We start from the raw sequence: 18854 nt of genomic DNA on the forward strand, positions 1-18854 counted from the left end.
TGTTTATCCTGTTGGAGTTATTTGGTGAAAACAGTATAACATAGTTTGATTGAAGCTGCTTATGTATTTATAGACGATGTTAAACCCCTTGTTGTCGCTTGAGTTACCTGCCGTCATATCCCTCATCTTCAGAGGTGCCTGTATGACTCATGACCACTAGATGGCCACACAGCACATTATGATGTGGTCCTACGTTAGGTAAAGTATTAACTGGGCATGGGCCCAAGATCTATAGTACCACACCATGCACATGTTGTCAATTCAGCACTTAGCTTTAGTCCATGACCATAATGTATTTTATATTTGAGACTTAGAGAGCTGTTACTTTGTGTTACCTTAGATTGTAAACTGTCATGGTCAAAACGGTTGTAAAGATGGGGAGAGTTCTGTCCTTAATAAAGACATTCTCTGCTTTCTGACACCACACTCCAAAAAGCAAGTCCTGCAGACTCTAGTTTTACTTTATCTTTATTATTGTCCAGTCGTGTGGTCGAGTGCTGCAAGGAAAGACCTAGTTAAGCAGCAGCTGGCCTCGAAGAGAGCGGCACGTCTTGCTCTTCATTGTAATCAGAGGGACAATATAAATGCTACGCATGCCAGTCTTTCTTTGCTAAGAGTTGAGGAGAGACTGACTACATCAATTCTACTTTTTATTGTGTTGAAAATTCCAAATGGTTTGCATAGTCAACTTAAACACTGCTCTGACACAGACACATACCCCACCAGGAATGCACCAGGGTTCTTTTCACAGTCCCCAAATAGCGTACAGTATTATATAGAGCCATTAATGCATGGAACTACCTTCTCATATTGCTCAAATGAAGAGCAAACCTGGTTTCAAAAAGCCGATAACGTAACAGCGAATGGCACAACACCTCTCCCCAATTTCACAAAAATAGTTTGTATGTATGTATGCTACGTGTGTCTTTGTTTAAATGTATGTAGGTCTGTTCTTGTCTATTAATGTTCTGTATTATGTCATGTTTTGTGTGGACCCCAGGAAGAGCAGCTGCTGCTTTCACAACATCTAATGGGGACCCTAATTAAATATCTCCCCCAAAAATATACATTGTGAGATATCAATAAAAACTAAGAAATATCATGAGTGAGTGGACCTAGTCAGTCCACCGGAATAGTCCCTTCTGGAGTGCATCTCAGGACAACAGATGAGTTCGCTTGAATTGTGCTGAACAACATAACATATGCTGCAGAATAACATGACAAATGTCATGCTGCTGCTGCTGCAACTCAATCCGAACACACAAGTTCTAAAAGAGTTGTGTTTATTAACTTAAAATAATCAATTCACTGTCAATGGAATACACAACATTTCTGAAGCAGGATTGACCCATAACTGGAGTTACCCCATATGTCTTGGACTGGTTAAAAATAAATGCAAAGCCACTATCAAAAGCAGACATCACTTCCCCAAATCAATGGTACTCAGCTACTAATAACTTTATCACCTAAATAAATTGTCCAAAAGTGATAATACAATTCATTAAGATTGGATAGGAACTTTCTGCTAGAAACAGATGTACCTAGACGTGCTACAGTAGAAACACATTACTAGCAAAGCCTAAGGTAATAATTGCTTTTCATTATCATTTTAAAAGTGATGTTCACCAGTTGTCACCTCTATTTACGTGATAAAATGATATGGGTCACGCTAATGGAGTTCCATGATTTATCTCATGACAGTTTGTAATGTAGTCGATGCCTTTAAAGATCATTAAACCGTATACAATAAGTTGGGTCCTGTGTGTTTTACAGTCATGTGACATGCCTGGATTTGAACCTTCATCTAAAGCGTTTTCAAACTGTCCCCTTTTATTTTAGGTGTAATTCTCATTTCTAGATAACCCTTATAATACAGGACAAAATCTTGCAATGGCACATGATTGCACAAAACACAGGGCCCAAATGTGCGTCTGCTCTCTTCGTCCACCTGGAACTCGACAGGTTCTCCATCTCCGACACTGAGAAAGGTATTATAGTGGTTTTCTTCAACACTGCAAAAGGTATTTCCTTGGGTTGTTTTACTTTATGGTCGTACATTGTACAAAAACTACTTATTTGGTGCCATTCCTGTTGGTGAAACCAACTGTAGCCATTCCTGGCTTGATACTACACTTGATCTTAGGCAAAAGACAGAGAACTGATAACCATAGGCATTGCTGACATTCAACCACATTGTGAAGAAGTGAAACAACCAGAACAACTCAGTTTGGATCCAAGCTGGTTAAACTGGAGGGGAATCAGATGACATCCGACTGGCGATGAAGCAGACATCAAATGAGACCTAAGGCTTTTCCACTTCTAACATAAATCACATAATGAAAGTAGCACAAGAAAAATAAAAAATGCCCAAGCAGGCTGTACTAACCAGGATTTCAGAAACATACATTTCAGTGAGTAAAAAAAAAAAAGGAAAAGAGATAGAAAGCAGGCAGAAACAGCAAGGGACTAGCTGGACTTTAAAAAAAACACTCAGTTCCATTGTCAGTTACAAAATGTTTTAAAACGTTTTCAGTTGCCTGCCCTAAGGAATATGATTCAGTTGACCAAGCAGAATGTCAAAATGCCAATGAGTTAAAAGGTATGCCTGTCGTTTAATTTCGCTCCTCTCCTCCGAGTGATGTCCTGCTGGTTGGGGTTCTACTCATTGGGGTTGGGGTTGGCCTCATGGTACACAGACAGGTCAAAGGTTAGTACTTTGCTGATGACGCAATCTCCTTGCTGTGGAGGGGAAAGAGTGGTGCTGTCAGTTTTGCCATTATTTCATAGAAAACAGCTGGCACACAACCACATTTTATTATTTAATGTGTGAGAGGAAATGTAAAGACAGTCTTATGGAAAGTATTGTTTTTATGTGAAAGTATTAAAAGGATTTATGGATAGGTGTGTTGCCTCTTATGTTTATGCGGTGCTTGTGTGTGAGCATACCTCTGGATAGACCCCGATTAGAGAGTCAGCCTTGGTGTAGAACTCTTCCTTCAGAGAGATCACTATAGCCTGAGTATTCACTGACTGGTCCTTAATGTAGTTGGCCACCTGCAGGGTCACATATTTAGAGAGTTAGGATGTTGAGGTTTCTGCATTATGATGCATTTACATTACCTACATTCCATGGCAGCCATGTTAGCTCCTCATGGGCAATATTGACCAACAGCAGTTCACTGAATAATAAAGCAACGATAAGTACAATATTCAAAATTCTCATCATGAATGGATAAATGGAACGCTCGAAGGCGCCAACATGGCATCCATTCTTAAAGTTGGCCCAACTCTAAATATATGGCTCTGGTCACCTGTATAGATGGACAGTATTAGACATAATAGCATGGTCATTACATAAGTCATGTAGTTGGCCACCTACAAAATATGGAAGGACAACACATTAGACATGACAATAACATGAGGCTCGTCTGAAATGGCATGCTACTTCCAACCTATCCCCGTTATACAGGAAAAATACGTGCTCTTTCCATGACAATAACATCCCCGTTATACAGGAAGAATACGTGCTCTTTCCATGACAATAACATGAGGCTCGTCTGAAATGGCATCCTACTTCCAACCTATCCCCGTTATACAGGAAGAATACGTGCTCTTTCCATGACAGAATGACCAGGTGAATCCAGATGCTAGAATCCCTTATTGTTTTCACTTGTTGAGGCAACTAAGAACACACTGTGTATGTGTGTTATTCAGAGGGTGAATGGGCAGGTCTAAAACATATAAGTTCCTTGAACGGGGTACGGTAGTGGATGCCAGGCGCACCGATTTGTGTCAAGAACTGCAATGCTGTTGGGTTTTTCATGCCCACCAGTTTCCCGTGTGTATCAAGAATGGTCCACCACCCAAAGGACATCCAGCCAATTTGATACAACTGTGGGAAGCATTGGAGTCAACAAGTGCCAGCATCCCTGTGGAACGCATTAGACACCTTGTAGAGGCCATGCCTCGATGAATTGAGGCGGTTCAGAGGGCAAAATGAGGGGGGGTATGGAGTATGGACATTTCAAGAGATTAAACAAAAAAATAAAAAATGTAGTTTTTGCAGCAGGGTTTTAGACACCTTGCCGATGTTGGTGTTGTCCAGAGCAGCATCAATCTCATCCAGGACGAAGAATGGGGCAGGCTTGTAGCTGTGTATGGCGAACAGCAGAGCCAGGGCAGCTACAGTCTTCTCCCCTCCAGACAGGTTGTCCATGGGTCTGAACCTCTTTCCAGGGGCCACACAGTTATAGTTGATCCCATCCAGGTAAGGCTCCTCAGGGTTCTCTGGCCCAAGGAAGGCCTGGGGGGGTAGACAGATATTTAACCAACATGTACACAGAGGTGCAGCCAAATATCACAACATCCAAGAAGGAATAGTTGTCTCGCTCACAATTAAAAGCTGATGGTATTATTTCTTTAGACTAAAAGCAGAACTTTTAGTCCCAATTTTCTTCACATTATTTTGAATAAGTTAAATTTAGTTTCTTCTGGGATCACAGTTAAACATGTTAAAGTCGGCCCCTGCCAAGGACACTCCATTTGACTCAACCCAATAGGACAAAACAATATGCTATCTGGTCACAGAGAGTGATACCTGGGCAGAGCTGTTGCGTGACAGGGCTTTGTAGATCTCATCGATGTTGGTGGACACAGCCTCAAAGCATGCGTTAAAGCGATCAAACCTCTCCTTCTTGATCTGCTCAAACGCCTGCTTGGCCTTCTTGGCTCTCTTACGGGCCGCCTCAAACTCTGGAATACAGATTAGATCATCATGAACACATTATACAATAATTATAATTTTTCTCTTGTTTCAGTAACATTTCATACAGTCAGTGAGAGAGGGATTAAGTTAGCCCATGTCTCCAGGCTCAAGTGTAAGACTGGGTTCTACATTTCTCACTTCATCCCCCTCCACCTGTCCCTGACAGACTCTAGTTTCTCCATGGCCTTCATGTTGGGTTCCACACCTTCCAACTAAATCCTGACCTCCTCCTCTCACCGTCACCGGTCTCCTGGAACTTGTCCCTGACAGACTCTAGTTTCTCCATGGCCTTCATGTTGGGTTCCACACCTTCCAACTAAATCCTGACCTCCTCCTCTCACCGTCACTGGTCTCCTGGAACTTGTCCCTGACAGACTCTAGTTTCTCCATGGCCTTCATGTTGGGTGCGCTGATCCTCTGCAGTATGGACTGCTGCTCGTTGAGCCGCTGCTGCAGTGTGTGCATCTCTGCTTTGATCTCATCCTCTGCCAGCGCGTCCTGAGAGAGTGCAGACACACACACAGGCACGCAAACAAACACAAAGATGTTAGGTGACTCATATCCTCGGCTCACACTGCATTTCAAACTCACCTAAAACAACCCTATTGCTGGGTATTGAATCATGACTGAAACAGCTACAGTACACATAGATGTAGAGTCTGAGTCTATGTGGAGAGAGAAACTATCTCCCAGACTCAGCCTTAGTATGCAGGGTTCAGGCATGTGTGTACCTCTTACCTTGAGGTCTTCAGACAGGTTGCTGTAGTCGATCTCTATGAGAGCCTCTTTAGCCAGGACAGTACTGGATGTTCTCTGACTGCTGTTAGACTCCTCCTGCTGGGAGCTCCCCTAGAGGGGGAGAGAGTGAACACAGTGAGGCAGTCAAGTCAGGTCGGTTGGAAGCAGGGTTGGGGAGTAACAGATTACAAAAATGTTAACTGCAATCGGTTATTTTACAAGCTAAAATATTGCAACCAGATAATAGATTCTTTTGAAAAACTAGATGATTACTTCGAGGATTACTTTTAAATTCAGAAAGGATGTTTGCGAAAGAAAATCTTTGACTCAATGACATTCAAATCTGCATTGAAAAAAGGCGCAAGTTTAAGTTTGTTCTACCTGATTTAGAAAGTAACCTACCAAACCCTGGTCAGAAGGGAGAAGGAGCGAGAGAAAGAAAAAAAGCCGGAGAGAGAGAGAAAAATAAAGAGTGCGTTTAGTACCTCTCCCTGGCCGATGTCGTCCATGGTCCCAGAGCATAGCGGCAGTCTGATGTCCTGCATCTTACAGGCCTGCAGCAGGTTGTGGCGGTCGCTACGTTTCTGCTCCAGCTTGGTCTCGATGGCCGTCACCTCTTTCTGCAGCTGGGTCAGCTCCCTGTGGAAATAACACATTGGTCAAACAATAATGCCAGAAACTACAATGCTACAAACTAGTAGCAATCTTTCTGAGTCAGCTCCCTGAGGTAAACACAAACAGTTGTCAAACACTAAAACAATATGGCAACACTACAACTGTTCTTTTTTCTTAAAACACATAAATAAATCAATGTAGTAAGTCAAAAAAAATGTACCTTTTAGAAATGGGTGGAAAAAAAGAGGATGAGGGTTTGGATTGTGTGCGTGTCTAAACTTTGAGACTCACTTGTTGGCTCCTCCCAGTTTCTTACGTATCTCTTCCATCTGGTGGTTCTTGTCGTTGACCTCTGACTTCTTGGTGAGGTGCTGGTTCTTCAGGTCCTGCAGCTGGGCCATGGTCTCATCTATGGTCTTCATGTGGCGGTGCTCCTCCTGGGAAAGACAAGACACAGGGAGAAAAAGGTTCAAAACAACTCTTCCAATCTGACCAACAAAGAAAGATATTACACATTTGATTGATGCCATCGGTCTGAGAATTTAGGGCGCGTCCCAACACTTCCTCGTCATGCATTTAAAAGCATTGGATTGGTGGAGGGTGGTTGGCAGCAGATTGTTAAATCCACGAGAGGGAGTGTGCAATTGCACATTTCAGGAGAAGGGTAGCGAATCGGGACACAGACTTACAGTGCCTTCAGGACGTACTCATCATACTTCTCCACTTATTCCACATTTTGTCTTGTCCAAAATGTAGTATAAGCCTGAATTCAAAATGAATTAAATATACACTACCGTTCAAAAGTTTGGAGTCACTAAGAAATGTCCTGGTTTTTGAAAGAAAAGCTATTTTTTGGTAAATTAAAATAACATCAAATTGATCAGAAATATAGTGTAGACATAGTTCATGTTGTAAATGACTATTGTAGCTGAAAACGGCTTATTTTTTATGGAATATCTACACAGGCGGACAGAGGCCCATTATCAGCAACCATCACTCCTGTGTTCCAGTGGCACGTTGTGTTAGCCTTTAAAAAAAATATAAACTTGGATTAGCTAACAGATTATTAGAAAGCCCTTTTGCAATTATGTTAACACAGCTGAAAACCCAATCGAACATCTCTGGAATACTTATGTAAATGTGATATTTTCAATTTTTCTTAAAGCATTCTAAAAACCTGTATTTGCTTTGTCATTATGGGGTATTGTGTGAATATTGATGAGAGGAAAAAACTATTTAATCAATTTTAGAACAAGGCTGTAACATAACAAAATGTGGAAAAAGTCAAGGGGTCTCAATACTTTTAAAATGTGTGGGGTACAGAGATGAGGTAGTCATTCAAAAATCATGTTAAACATTATTATTGCACACTGAGTGAGTCCATGCAACTTGTTAAGCAAAGTTTTACTCCTAAACTTATCTAGCCTTGCCATAACAAAGGGGTTGAATACTTATTGACTCAAGACATTTCAACTTTTCATTTATTTATTAATTTGTAAAAAAAAAAGAAGAATTAAACATAATTCCACTTTGATATTATGGGGTATATTATAGTGTGTGTAGGCCACAGACCAAAAATCTGGATTCAATCCATTTTAAATTCAGGCTGTAACAACGAAATGTGGATAAGGTCCAAGGAGAGGAGAGGAATACTGTCTGAATGCACTGTCGTTTAGAAGCCGTTTAATAATAATATATTATTACAATATATAATATACAATATATAATATACATGAACCTCTCTACCTTCTTGAGACTCTATATATTGCCATGGTGTCTCTACCTTCTTGAGTCTGTATCTCAGCCTCGACTTACCTTCTTGAGCCTCTCTATCTCGGCCTCGTCTTTCTTTACGGTCTGCTCCCACATCATGACCTTCTCTTGGTCCTCCTTCAGCTGGTTCTTCTCATAGTCCAGCTGGATGCCCAGGCGAGTCTTCTGGGTCTCAAACTCCAGCCTAGAGGACACAAAGACAGAGACAAAATGGATGACGTTAGCTAAGTAAACACACTCAGAGAAACTGAGTGACAGACTAGGCCCAAAATGGCTAATGTCAGGTCAAACTATCCAGAGAAACTGAGAGACAGGCGAGTCACAAAATGGACACCTGCAGTGCATTAAAAACAGGTCGACTCGGTTCATATTAACCCATAGTGGAAGATGAGACTCACCGTTTCTTTGCGATCTCGTTCTGCCTCTTGACCTTCTCCTCCTCAAACTCTCTGATGTTCCTGACTCCAATCTCCTTACAGAACTCAATGAACACCTCGTCTTCCACAACGTTCATACGGTCTCTCAGATCATTGACCTCCTTCTCACGGGATTGGATGATCCTCTTGATGTCGTTAATGCGAGGGCAGAAGTTAGCCAGCTCACTCTCCAGCTTAGACTTCTCCTACAGGAAGTGGGAAAATTACTTGAGTTAGTCTAATGAATCACACCTAACACCACTACTACTATTAGGTGATTGATGACTCTTAAATGACCAATTATAAGTCATCACGGAAACACAAATGGGCACTTTTGTAGCCTCAAGCTACAAAACCAACTGACACAGTTTGTGCTGTGGCCCCCTGTGTTGCTACACCTCCATACCTGCATGTTGAGGGAGAGGTGTCGGGTCTTGGTCTGTTCCAGGTCACTCTGGGAGTATTTCAGTCTCATCTGGAGGCCGTGGGCCTGAGACTGGACCTGACGCAGCTCTGCCTCCTTCCTCTTAGCCTTCATTTGCTCCTGTCGACACAAGAGAGGTGCATTGTGGGTAATGTAGTGAGCATCCTCCACAGATTTCTGATACTAAATTAGTTTAGTATATTTTGCACAGATACATCACACACACAGTAGTCAATGAACGGAGGGTAAACAAGTCCAGCACTGGCTTATCAGCACCCAGAATCATGTGCTTTTCAGGAAAGAAACTATATATACACACAAACCCCAATTCATTGTACAGGCCTATAACATTTTTAGAGACAGGTTACCTTGAGTTCCTCAGTGAGTTTCTCCTTCTTGTCCTTGAGTTTGTCCACAGCCTTCTCATCCCAGCGCCTGGCCTTAGCCTTCAGATCACTGGCTCCACCCGAGATCACACCAGACTTCTGGAAAAGTGTACCGTCCAGGGCCACCGTCTGGAGAGAGAGGGGGGAGGGAGGATGGAGAGGGGGAGAGAGGTGGAGTGAGGATGGAGAGAGAGAGTGCGTGAGAGGGATAGATGGATGGACAGAGACAGAAAAATACATTTTGTTAGGTTGCATAACTTTCAAACAACCAGTGAAGGTGTGTGTGTGTGTGTCCATGTGTTTGTACCTTGTGTCTGTAGGGCCCTCCGAAGGCGATGCGTCGAGCGTCCTCTACGTTCTCACAGACCAGTGCGTTACCACAGGCGTACTGCAGGGCCTTCTTAATGTGAGGCGGCTCGTAGCGGATCACATCGATCACCAGCTTGGCTCCACGCAGCTCACGCAGCTTCTCATCTGTAGGCTTCACCTGGAGACAACACAGAGAAACCCGAACAGTAAAGACTGACACAACCACAGAGAGACCCAGACAGTAAAGGCTGACACCACAGAGAGACCCGGACAGTAAAGGCTGACACCACAGAGAGACCCGGACAGTAAAGGCTGATACAACCACAGAGAGACCCGGACAGTAAAGACTGACACCAGAGAGAGACCCGGACAGTAAAGGCTGATACAACCACAGAGAGACCCGGACAGTAAAGACTGACATCAGAGAGAGACCCGGACAGTAAAGACTGACACCACAGAGAGACCCGGACAGTAAAGACTGACACCAGAGAGAGACCCGGACAGTAAAGACTGACACCAGAGAGAGACCCGGACAGTAAAGACTGACACCAGAGAGAGACCCGGACAGTAAAGACTGACACCAGAGAGAGACCCGGACAGTAAAGACTGACACCAGAGAGAGACCCGGACAGTAAAGACTGACACCAGAGAGAGACCCGGACAGTAAAGACTGACACCAGAGAGAGACCCGGACAGTAAAGGCTGAGGTAACTGTGTACAGGGATTCCACCCTATGTTAGTGTGACCAGTCCCATTAACCGTAGTCTTCCCCCGTGTTTTACCTCCAGATAGACGAGGTTGAAGGAAGGTCTCCGGCTCTCCTCTCTGATGTACTGGATGCAGACTCATCTATCCATCCATCCACTCATCCATCCATCCATCCACTCATCCTTCCACCCATCCACCCACCCATCCATCCATCCATCATACCTCCAGATAGTCGAGTGGCAGGAAGGTCTCTGGCTCTCCTCTCTGCTCTTTGATGTACTGGATACAGTCTCTACCGGTCTTCTCTGAGTCCACGATAATGGCGTCCATATTCTTGCCCAGCACCTTGGTCACAGCGATCTGAAACTTCTTCTGAGTGGGCTGACACAGGTCGATCAGACGGCCGTACTGGAGGGAGGGTGTGGGGAGAGAACGTGAGCATTGTAATATGTAAAAACCATTTCACGATGACTTCAATGTTCTGGAGAGTAAGTAAGGAGAGTAAAACAGAGGAGACCGTCTTTCTACCGGACCAGTTGTCTCCACCTCTGAATACTCAGCTAAGAAAAGCCTACTGACATTTACTCCTGAGGTGCTGACCTGTTGCACCCTCTACAACCACTGTGATTATTATTATTTGACCCTGCTGGTCATCTATGAACATTTGAACATCTTGAAGAATGATCTGACCTTATTGGCCATGTACTCTTATAATCTCCACCCGGCACAGAGTACTGTCCTGTTTTTCTCTGCATCTCTTCCTCTTTTAGGCTGGGTTTCTGTATAAGCACTTTGTGACAACTTGTGATATAAACAGGCATAGAAAGTGAACTCTGTGGTTGTCCTGTGTCAGCATCCAGTCCCCAGTCCTACCACAGATCTGCGGTAGAGTTTCTTTATGCTCTCCATGATCTCTGCTGTCTGGTAGCCTCTAGCCTTTACAGGGAATGGTGTGTTAACTATATGCTAGCCGTTAGCCTCCAGTGATCCTACCACAGATTGAGTGTGCAGTCTCCTGACCCTCTCCATGATCTCTGCTTTGATTTAGCTAGACTCTGACCCCAAACCTCTGCAGCTAACTCTGCGTTACCCCATGCTAGCCCTAGCCTCTACAGACAACTCTGTCGTTACGCTATGCTAACCTCTGACCCCTTGCCTCTACAGACAACTCTGCATTACGCTATGCTAGCCTCCAGGTCTTACCACAGATCCGGGGTACAGTCTCTTGATGCTGTCCATGATCTCTGCTTTGCGTGCCTGCCTGCTGTTCTCCTGTCTGTCGATCCTGGCGTCTCCTAGCTGCTCCATCACCTAGGGAACAGGCACAGAGAAACAGGCTGTCAATCAAATATCTTAATGTACTCAGCCTAAACCATGTATATGACAGGATCCAGGGACTTGCCATTTGCTAGAAAATCCATAACAGCAAAACTGAAATGATAAGATTGGTTTTTTGCCAAGATTGGCATTTGTGATACAGTGATCATGTAATGTCAACACACCATGTTATGTTTTTCCCAATGTGTTTCAGTATCAATCAATGACTGATTGAATGATTGACAGATAGCGTTCCAGTACCTGATTGAGTTCCAGGTTGATCTCGTCGATCCTGTTCTTTGCCCCCTCCACCTGCTCAGTCAGCTCCTCCTCCATTCTGTTCTGTTCATCCAGAGACTGCTTGCTGGTGGTAATGTAGTCCTCCAGCTTCTCAATACGCTTCTGGTTCTCCTCTATCTCACGGATCTTCTGCTTGATCTTTGCCTGCAGATGAACATTTGAATAACATTTCTCTCTCTTTGGTCACTCCAACTTTTCCGTTGGGTTCCCCAATGAGCACAACCATTTATTCTGTATCAGCATCCTTTACCTCAGTCTCCACTTTCTTCCTTTCCTCAAGGTCGAGCCGGTCCTGGTCGGCCTTCTGGTCTCTGTTGAACTTCTCCAGCTCCTGGGCCAGAGTGGCCGCCCGCTTACTGGCCTCCTCCTTCAGACGGTGGTACACCTTCACCTGGGGAGGGAAGGAGGGGGAAAGAGGTGGAGAGTAGTAGATATTACTGGATGGTTCAATTCATGTTATTTGTCTAATGCGCCGAATACAACAGGTGTAGTTTCACCTTACAGTGAAATGCTTACTTACAAGATCTTAACCAACAATGCAGTTAAGAAAAATACCTCAAATAAAGAAATAATAATAAATAAATAAAAGTAACAAATAATTAAAGAGCAGCAGTAAAATAACAATAGCGAGGCTATATACAGGGGGTACCGTTAGCTAGCTGTGCGGGAGAACCAGAATGCTTATTGGCTGAAAGCTGTGGTATATCAGAGGTATGACAAAACAGTCATGTTGGCAAGCAGTTAATAATAGCAATAAGGACCTCGGGTGTTTGTGAAAACGCTTATCAGCAACGGGAATCGTTAACGCGGCTGGCTATCTTCCAGAGTGAACAACAGTAGAAGACGGGAAAAGGGAGACCCATTTTGGACAATCAGAGCCATAAGAGCTTGCCGCTGAAAGGCCAACAACCTTGCTAAGGAGGGCTGGTTCCGACCGAGATCAACGACGAACGAAGGCATAAGTACATGTAAGTACATTCAGGATTTCCTATTCCAAAAAGGCGGCGATTCATGTGCAAAGTATATGATTACTTTGAGGATAGTTCTAAATTGTACCCCTCTCTTAATTTTCTGTGTAACAAGCTGCAATATGTTGTCAGTCTGTTAGGGACCTTTTTGTCTCATGTATTAAGTATGTATGTTTATTCTGTGTTATTATTTAGTTAGCTAGTAAATACATAATTAAACCAATTTGGGTAGTACTGAATCCTGAGTACAGCTGGGGTTTTTTGCAGATGCATGTGGTTACGATTGTTCAGAATGATGATATGATCAGAGGTTATGATTAATATGTTGACTATTTTATGGATGTTATAGGTAAAGACCTTTAGAGTTTAATTCAGGAGATGGTAACTCCTTAAACAATCGCTCTCGTGGTGCCCCAGATCCTAATGAGTTAAATGTTACATGATTCATTTAAAAATCGGGTAACAATTAAACATAGTTAGCTGATTAAATAAATAATAGTCATGGGCTTAATGAAAGTAAAGTCACCACAATCCTTATGACTCTTCATAGACTCCCTGTCTCGAACCTGATTTTCCTCCAGTGTGAGGTCCTGTCCCTGGCTCTGGGCCTCCTCCTCCATTCGGTCGTCAAACTCCTGCCGGGCCATCTCCACGGCGCCCTGTTCTTTCTCCAACTCATCCATGTCCCCCTTCCTCTTCTTGTACAGCTTCTGGGCGTTCTGGAGGGACTTCTTGGCTGCTTCTAGTTTTTTGATCTTGTGGGAGGTGTTTTCTTTGGCCTTGATGTACTGGGGTCGCTTCTGGTTCAGCTCAGCGTCCTTCTCCCTGTAAAGGGTACGATATTCCTTCTTTAACTTCCAAAATGGTAACTATTTCCCCTGGCCTATCAAATCTCCACAATTTCTTAAGCTCCTTCCTCACGAGCTATCCCTCCTTTCCCCTCGCTCACTCCCACCCCCGCTCCCCACTTACTTGATCTCTTTCTCCACAGTCTGTTGGTCTCTCATCATCCTCCCCAGCTCTTTCTCCCTCCCTACATCCATCATCCCCACTTACTTGATCTCTTTCTCCACAGTCTGTTGGTCTCTCATCATCCTCCCCAGCTCTTTCTCCCTCCCTACGTCCATCATCCCCACTTACTTGATCTCTTTCTCCACAGTCTGTTGGTCTCTCATCATCCTCCCCAGCTCTTTCTCCCTCCCTACGTCCATCATCCCCACTTACTTGATCTCTTTCTCCACAGTCTGTTGGTCTCTCATCATCCTCCCCAGCTCTTTCTTCTTCTCCTTCAGTTCCTCCTCCACGTGGTCCATCTTCTTGCGGTCCTTGTCAATCCCCTTGTTGTGTTGCGACAGCTCGCGGTTCAGCTTCTCGATCTCAGCATCATTGTGATACAGTTTGAACAGCTGCATCTGGACGTGGGCTTTCACCACCTCGTCCTTCAGACGCTGGTAACGCTCAGCCTAAAGAGGAGGAGGCAGAAAGTGAATGTGTGTGTGTGTATTGAAGGAAGAAAACAAGTCCTGCACTTCCTTTTTCAGGTGAAAAACAGGAAAATGTTTATTCCATTTCACAGAGCTAACATTTTGACCAACTGGTCTTCATCAATGTCAGACGATAGTGATAAAATGTGTGTCATAAGAACCACAACAAAGGACTATATGTATGGAGGAAGGGATGAGAGTATGTCAGTCTAACAATCTCAAAGTCCCAGTATGACCTTCCACCAGAAGATTAAAACGTGAGTGACGGGGAGAGGGAAAGAGCAGGATGTGGTGTCACCAGACAGGATGTGTCCTCCATACCTCCTCTTTCTCCTGCTTTGCCTCTTTGCGTTCCGCGGCGATGTTTTTCTTGCGGTGGTAGTTGAACTGTGTGTCCTCCTCAGCCTTCACCATCTCCTTCTTCCTGCGGTCGTACTCCTGAGCCAACTCCCCAGACCGGGAGATCTCCTCAAATAGAGCCGTACGCTCCTTAGGGTTCTTCATGGCTATGGACTCCACAGCACCCTGATTGGGGAATACATAGAGGTCAAAGGTTACTAACACTGTCATACATAGGGTAAGAGAGGTCCATGGACAAATGGTATCTAGAGTTTTAATTCACTTAGGAGAAAACGCTACAGACATTCAACTTAATTATGTAAATCGTTTGCATGTGCGTGATATATTGTGAACAAAGATTTTTTTAAATGCTTGTGTTCATTTATACCATTTGTTTGCTTGTGACTGTATTAGTGTGTGTGTTTTATTTTATTTAACTTGACAAGTTAGTTAAGAACAAATTCTCATTTACATATTTATTTATTGACGATGCTGGGCCAATTGTGTGCCGCCCTATGGGACTCCCAACGACGGCCGGTTGTGATACAGCCTGGACTCGAACCAGGGTCTGTAGTGACGCCTCTTGCACTGAGATGCAGTGCCTTAGACCGCTGCACCAATCAGAAAGCCCTGTGTCTCACCTGGAAGACGAGGAAGTTCCTGGCCTTGATTAGGATGCCTAGTTTCTCCAGCTCCTCGCTGTACTCTGCCAGATTCACCACCTTACTGTTGATTCGGTACTCTGACGACGAGCCTAAGACGTGCATAAAAAGGGGTAAAACTACGATTATATGCATTACTGTGCGTGTCCTAAGCTCTTCACTGTGCTCAACCAGACCCCCCGCCATACTGTTGATGCGGTACTCTGTGGACGAGCCTGACATACACAGACAACATGGAAGATGGTTGTTATGCAGAATGACGTAGATCCTTACTTTTATCTACAGTATTTTTTTTTTGGGGGGGGGGGGTGCATATGAACCTTGTTTGCGCCATCAGATATATAAACATCTTCAAAGAGGACCAGACGAAACTGAGTTAGGTGTCGTTAACCAAACAGTTTCTCTCTACCAATGGATCTGTGTTGAGAAAGTCAGTGGGGAACGCCGTGACTTACCAATGATGATTCTGGTGAAGGTGCGCTCTTCACCACTGTCCTCATGGTACACCATGCTCACAAACGCTCTGTTGGCTGCTGGTTTCCCCACGGGAGCTCCGTGGATCAGGTCCTTCAGAGTCTTCACACGCAGGTTACTGGTCTTCTCAGCCAGCACAAAGCTGATGGCGTCCATGAGGTTGGACTTGCCTGGGAGGTAGAGAATATGAATGATCTATTCAAGTCTTGCAAATATGGTTGATTTGGAAAAGGACGTAACTAGCTGGCTTGGTTAAGACTACATAATAAAAGTGCTGCTCTAATGTTTATGCATGTGAGATCTCATGTATTTGTTCCTACTGACTGGGTGACTGTCAGGGAAGGTAATGTGTAGGGCGAGTTCGTTTTGCATGTCCCGGTGCACTGGGTGGGCAGTGTTTACACATTTTACACCATTTCATTGGTCAAGAACTCTCCATCTACCAGCGCACCTGGCCATGCAAAACGAAGTTGGCCATTGATAGCTATCCAGCTAAACATTATGGAGGCGTGGCAAAATATTAATTAAAATGCGTACGGTTCATATGCATGTACATTGCTGTCATTGTCAACAAAGTATTGAAGCATTGCAGCTTGAAACAAATGTAGCAAATAGTCAACCCGGCTAAACTAGTAACGTTACCAGCAGTGCAGTAACGCTAAAATAAGCATTAGCTAGATAGAATACTTGCAATATTGACCATAACTTACCGGATCCATTGGGCCCAATAATCGCAGTGAATTTGTGAAAGGGGCCGATGATTTGTCGGCCCTTGTAAGATTTGAAGTTTTCGATCTCTATTAGCTTCAAATAACCCATTATGATCAGATCGCCTGTGCGAAAACAAAGAATATGTGTTGTTGTGATAGCAGCTAATGCTAGCTAGCGATTGAACTCGTACCATGCACGCAAATTGTAAATATTTGTTAAAAATAATCAAAAGTTACATTATCGATCGGTGTGCCAGGCTAACTAACGCGATTAGCTTGCAACAACAATGCGCCATTTTCCAGTCCTCCTGCAGGATTGGAGACCACTGAGCGCGTGTAAGGGAACGACTTCTCGCGAGATCTTACTGCTACGATTTATCAAAATGCCATAATAAACTTCAAGCGTTTATGTTTATTTCCAATGGCAGTACACTGACTGATAAAATTATTACAGTGAAATTGATTTCAGACCGCAATCATTTTAGAAGGTTTAAATGCCAAAGCAACCAAATATCTGTTTTGTTTAACTTTTTAGCCAACTACAGTCCCGTTCAAAACTATAGGGAGAATGTATAAAATTGATTTTCCGGTGGACAACCTTTCCAATGTGGCAGTGGAACGCTGACTGGCCGCGGAGGCTGCGTTCCAGGCTCGGATCTTCAAGCATTGGAGAGAAGAGAACTGGAGGAGATGGAGGGTCAATGAGAGAAGGCATTCGGTAAGCAACAGAGGGCAAGATATAGACAGACAGTGGGGTGTATTCATGGATGCCAAAGGAAGCCAGGCTTCCCCAAAAAATTGACCAAGAAAAAAAGAAAAATACAAACACATTTTCTTCAATTCACAAGAGACTAAATGTACAGTACACAGCCAAAAGGATATGGACACCCCTCCAAGTTAATGAATTTGGCTATTTCAGCCACACCCGTTGCTGTGCATACAATCTCCATAGACAAATATTGGCAGTAGAATGGCCTGTACTAAAGAACTCAGTGACTTTCAACGTGGCACTGTCATATGATGCCACCTTTCCAACAAGTCAGTTTGTAAAATTTCTGCCCTGCTAGAGCTGCCCAAATCAACTGTAAATGCTGTTATTGTGAGTAGCAACAATGGCTCAGCCGCAAATGTTCATCGGAAGTTTAATGAAATGAGTTTCCATGGCCAAGCAGCCGCACGCAAGCCTAAGATCACCATGCGCATTTCTGATCTTTGTGGAAGAACTTAACTGGCCTGCACAGAGCCCTGACCTCAACCCTATCGAACACCTTTGGGATGAATTGGAACGCCGACTGTGAGCCAGGTCTAATCACCCAACATCAGTGGCTGAATGGAAGCAAGTCCTTGCAGCAATGTTCCAACATCTAGTGGAAAGCCTTCTCAGAAGAGTGGATGCTGTTATAGCAGCAAAGGGGGGACCAATTCCATATTAATTCCCATGATTTTGGAATGAGATGTTCGATGAGCAGGTATCCACATACTTTTGGCCATGTAGTGTATCTGACCGGAGAATAGCGCCCCTCTGTCTCAGTATGTGTAGCCTATCTACCTGATCATGTCTGGTCAGAAAGAGTTTGACATTGTTGCCCCCGTAGCATTGAATGCAAGCGAAGCCAGAGAGCATTTGGCCTCCCTTGATCATTTAAAAAAAATAATAATAGCCAATCAGCATTGAGCTAAACTGAGTGAACTCCACTGTGAATGATCCTGGCGCACAAAAAAAAAGTTTAAAGGGAAGTCAGTTTGGATTTGGCTTCACACCAATCACATCACATCAAGCCAAACATCATTATTGCCAAAACAATTGTAATTGTTGCATCTCGTTGTGTTGTCCTCTGGTGGCTAGCTAGCTAGCTAAAATTGTTCCTTTCCTAAAATTGTATGGAGATGTGGTTTTACTTAATTCTCCGTACTGGCCAATGATTATAACAGTGATTCTGATCCAACCATATTGGTACATTGTGCACCTGGCCTGAGAGGCTGGAAGTTCAACATGTAGCTAGATGTAGTAGACTAATGTTAACTAGCTAGCTAATTGTTGCCCATGAAAGGAAATTAGGCTAGTGAGTAAGCATTTTAGCCAGGTAGCCTAGGACAACAAAATTAAAATTGTGTACTGTATCACAGTGTTACACAGAGTGTTATGTTTTGGCAACATGAAAGAGAGGAGGATGGCGTTGGTGTCCCTCTACAAAGTAGGGGGAGTCAACATATTTTTTCTACTTACACACGCGCAAACACACACCACAAAAACACACACGCGCGCAAACACACACCACAAAAACACACACCACAAAAACACACACCACAAAAACACACACATACACTCTAACACACACACACCAGCCAAGGATGCAGATCAGGAAGCCAGTCTGGTGAGACTGTGAGCTGTGACATTGTGAGTACTCACAGGTTTGAAAAAAATGTAAATTACAAAACTAATTGAAGAAATTAAATGATGCGTAC

The 18854-nt window shown here is 43.8% G+C and overlaps 1 protein-coding gene across 1 annotated transcript; it reads right to left on the minus strand.

The window, feature by feature from the left end:
• Positions 1–1266: 1266 nt before the first annotated feature.
• On the minus strand, positions 1267–16726 carry LOC124032292 (structural maintenance of chromosomes protein 1A-like). Its single transcript, XM_046344562.1, has 23 exons — positions 16389–16726; positions 15660–15848; positions 15184–15296; positions 14525–14728; positions 13944–14182; positions 13286–13544; positions 12002–12142; positions 11713–11895; positions 11338–11445; positions 10357–10542; positions 9425–9604; positions 9100–9246; positions 8714–8851; positions 8290–8513; positions 7934–8075; positions 6410–6555; positions 5989–6142; positions 5504–5614; positions 5107–5263; positions 4598–4752; positions 4082–4303; positions 2947–3054; positions 1267–2739 (listed from the first exon to the last, which is right to left on the minus strand). Exons 1-23 carry the CDS (start codon positions 16495–16497, stop codon positions 2659–2661), a joined length of 3696 nt encoding a protein of 1231 aa, XP_046200518.1. The 5' UTR covers positions 16498–16726; the 3' UTR covers positions 1267–2658.
• Between the last annotated feature and the right edge of the window lie 2128 nt (positions 16727–18854).

Source organism: Oncorhynchus gorbuscha, linkage group LG03 (assembly GCF_021184085.1).
Source record: "Oncorhynchus gorbuscha isolate QuinsamMale2020 ecotype Even-year linkage group LG03, OgorEven_v1.0, whole genome shotgun sequence".
NCBI lineage: Eukaryota > Metazoa > Chordata > Actinopteri > Salmoniformes > Salmonidae > Oncorhynchus > Oncorhynchus gorbuscha.

What these genes read in the sequence shown, in the direction of transcription:
- LOC124032292 (XM_046344562.1), bottom strand. Translation starts at nt 16,497, where the DNA reads ATGGGTTATTTGAAGCTAATAGAGATCGAAAACTTCAAATCTTACAAG. An exon ending in TATTGGGCCCAATGGATCCG is followed by an intron (nt 15,849 to 16,388) that starts GTAAGTTATGGT and finishes TCTACCTCCCAG; the next exon opens with GCAAGTCCAACCTCATGGAC. An exon ending in GGAAGAAAGTGGAGACTGAG is followed by an intron (nt 11,896 to 12,001) that starts GTAAAGGATGCT and finishes GTTCATCTGCAG; the next exon opens with GCAAAGATCAAGCAGAAGAT.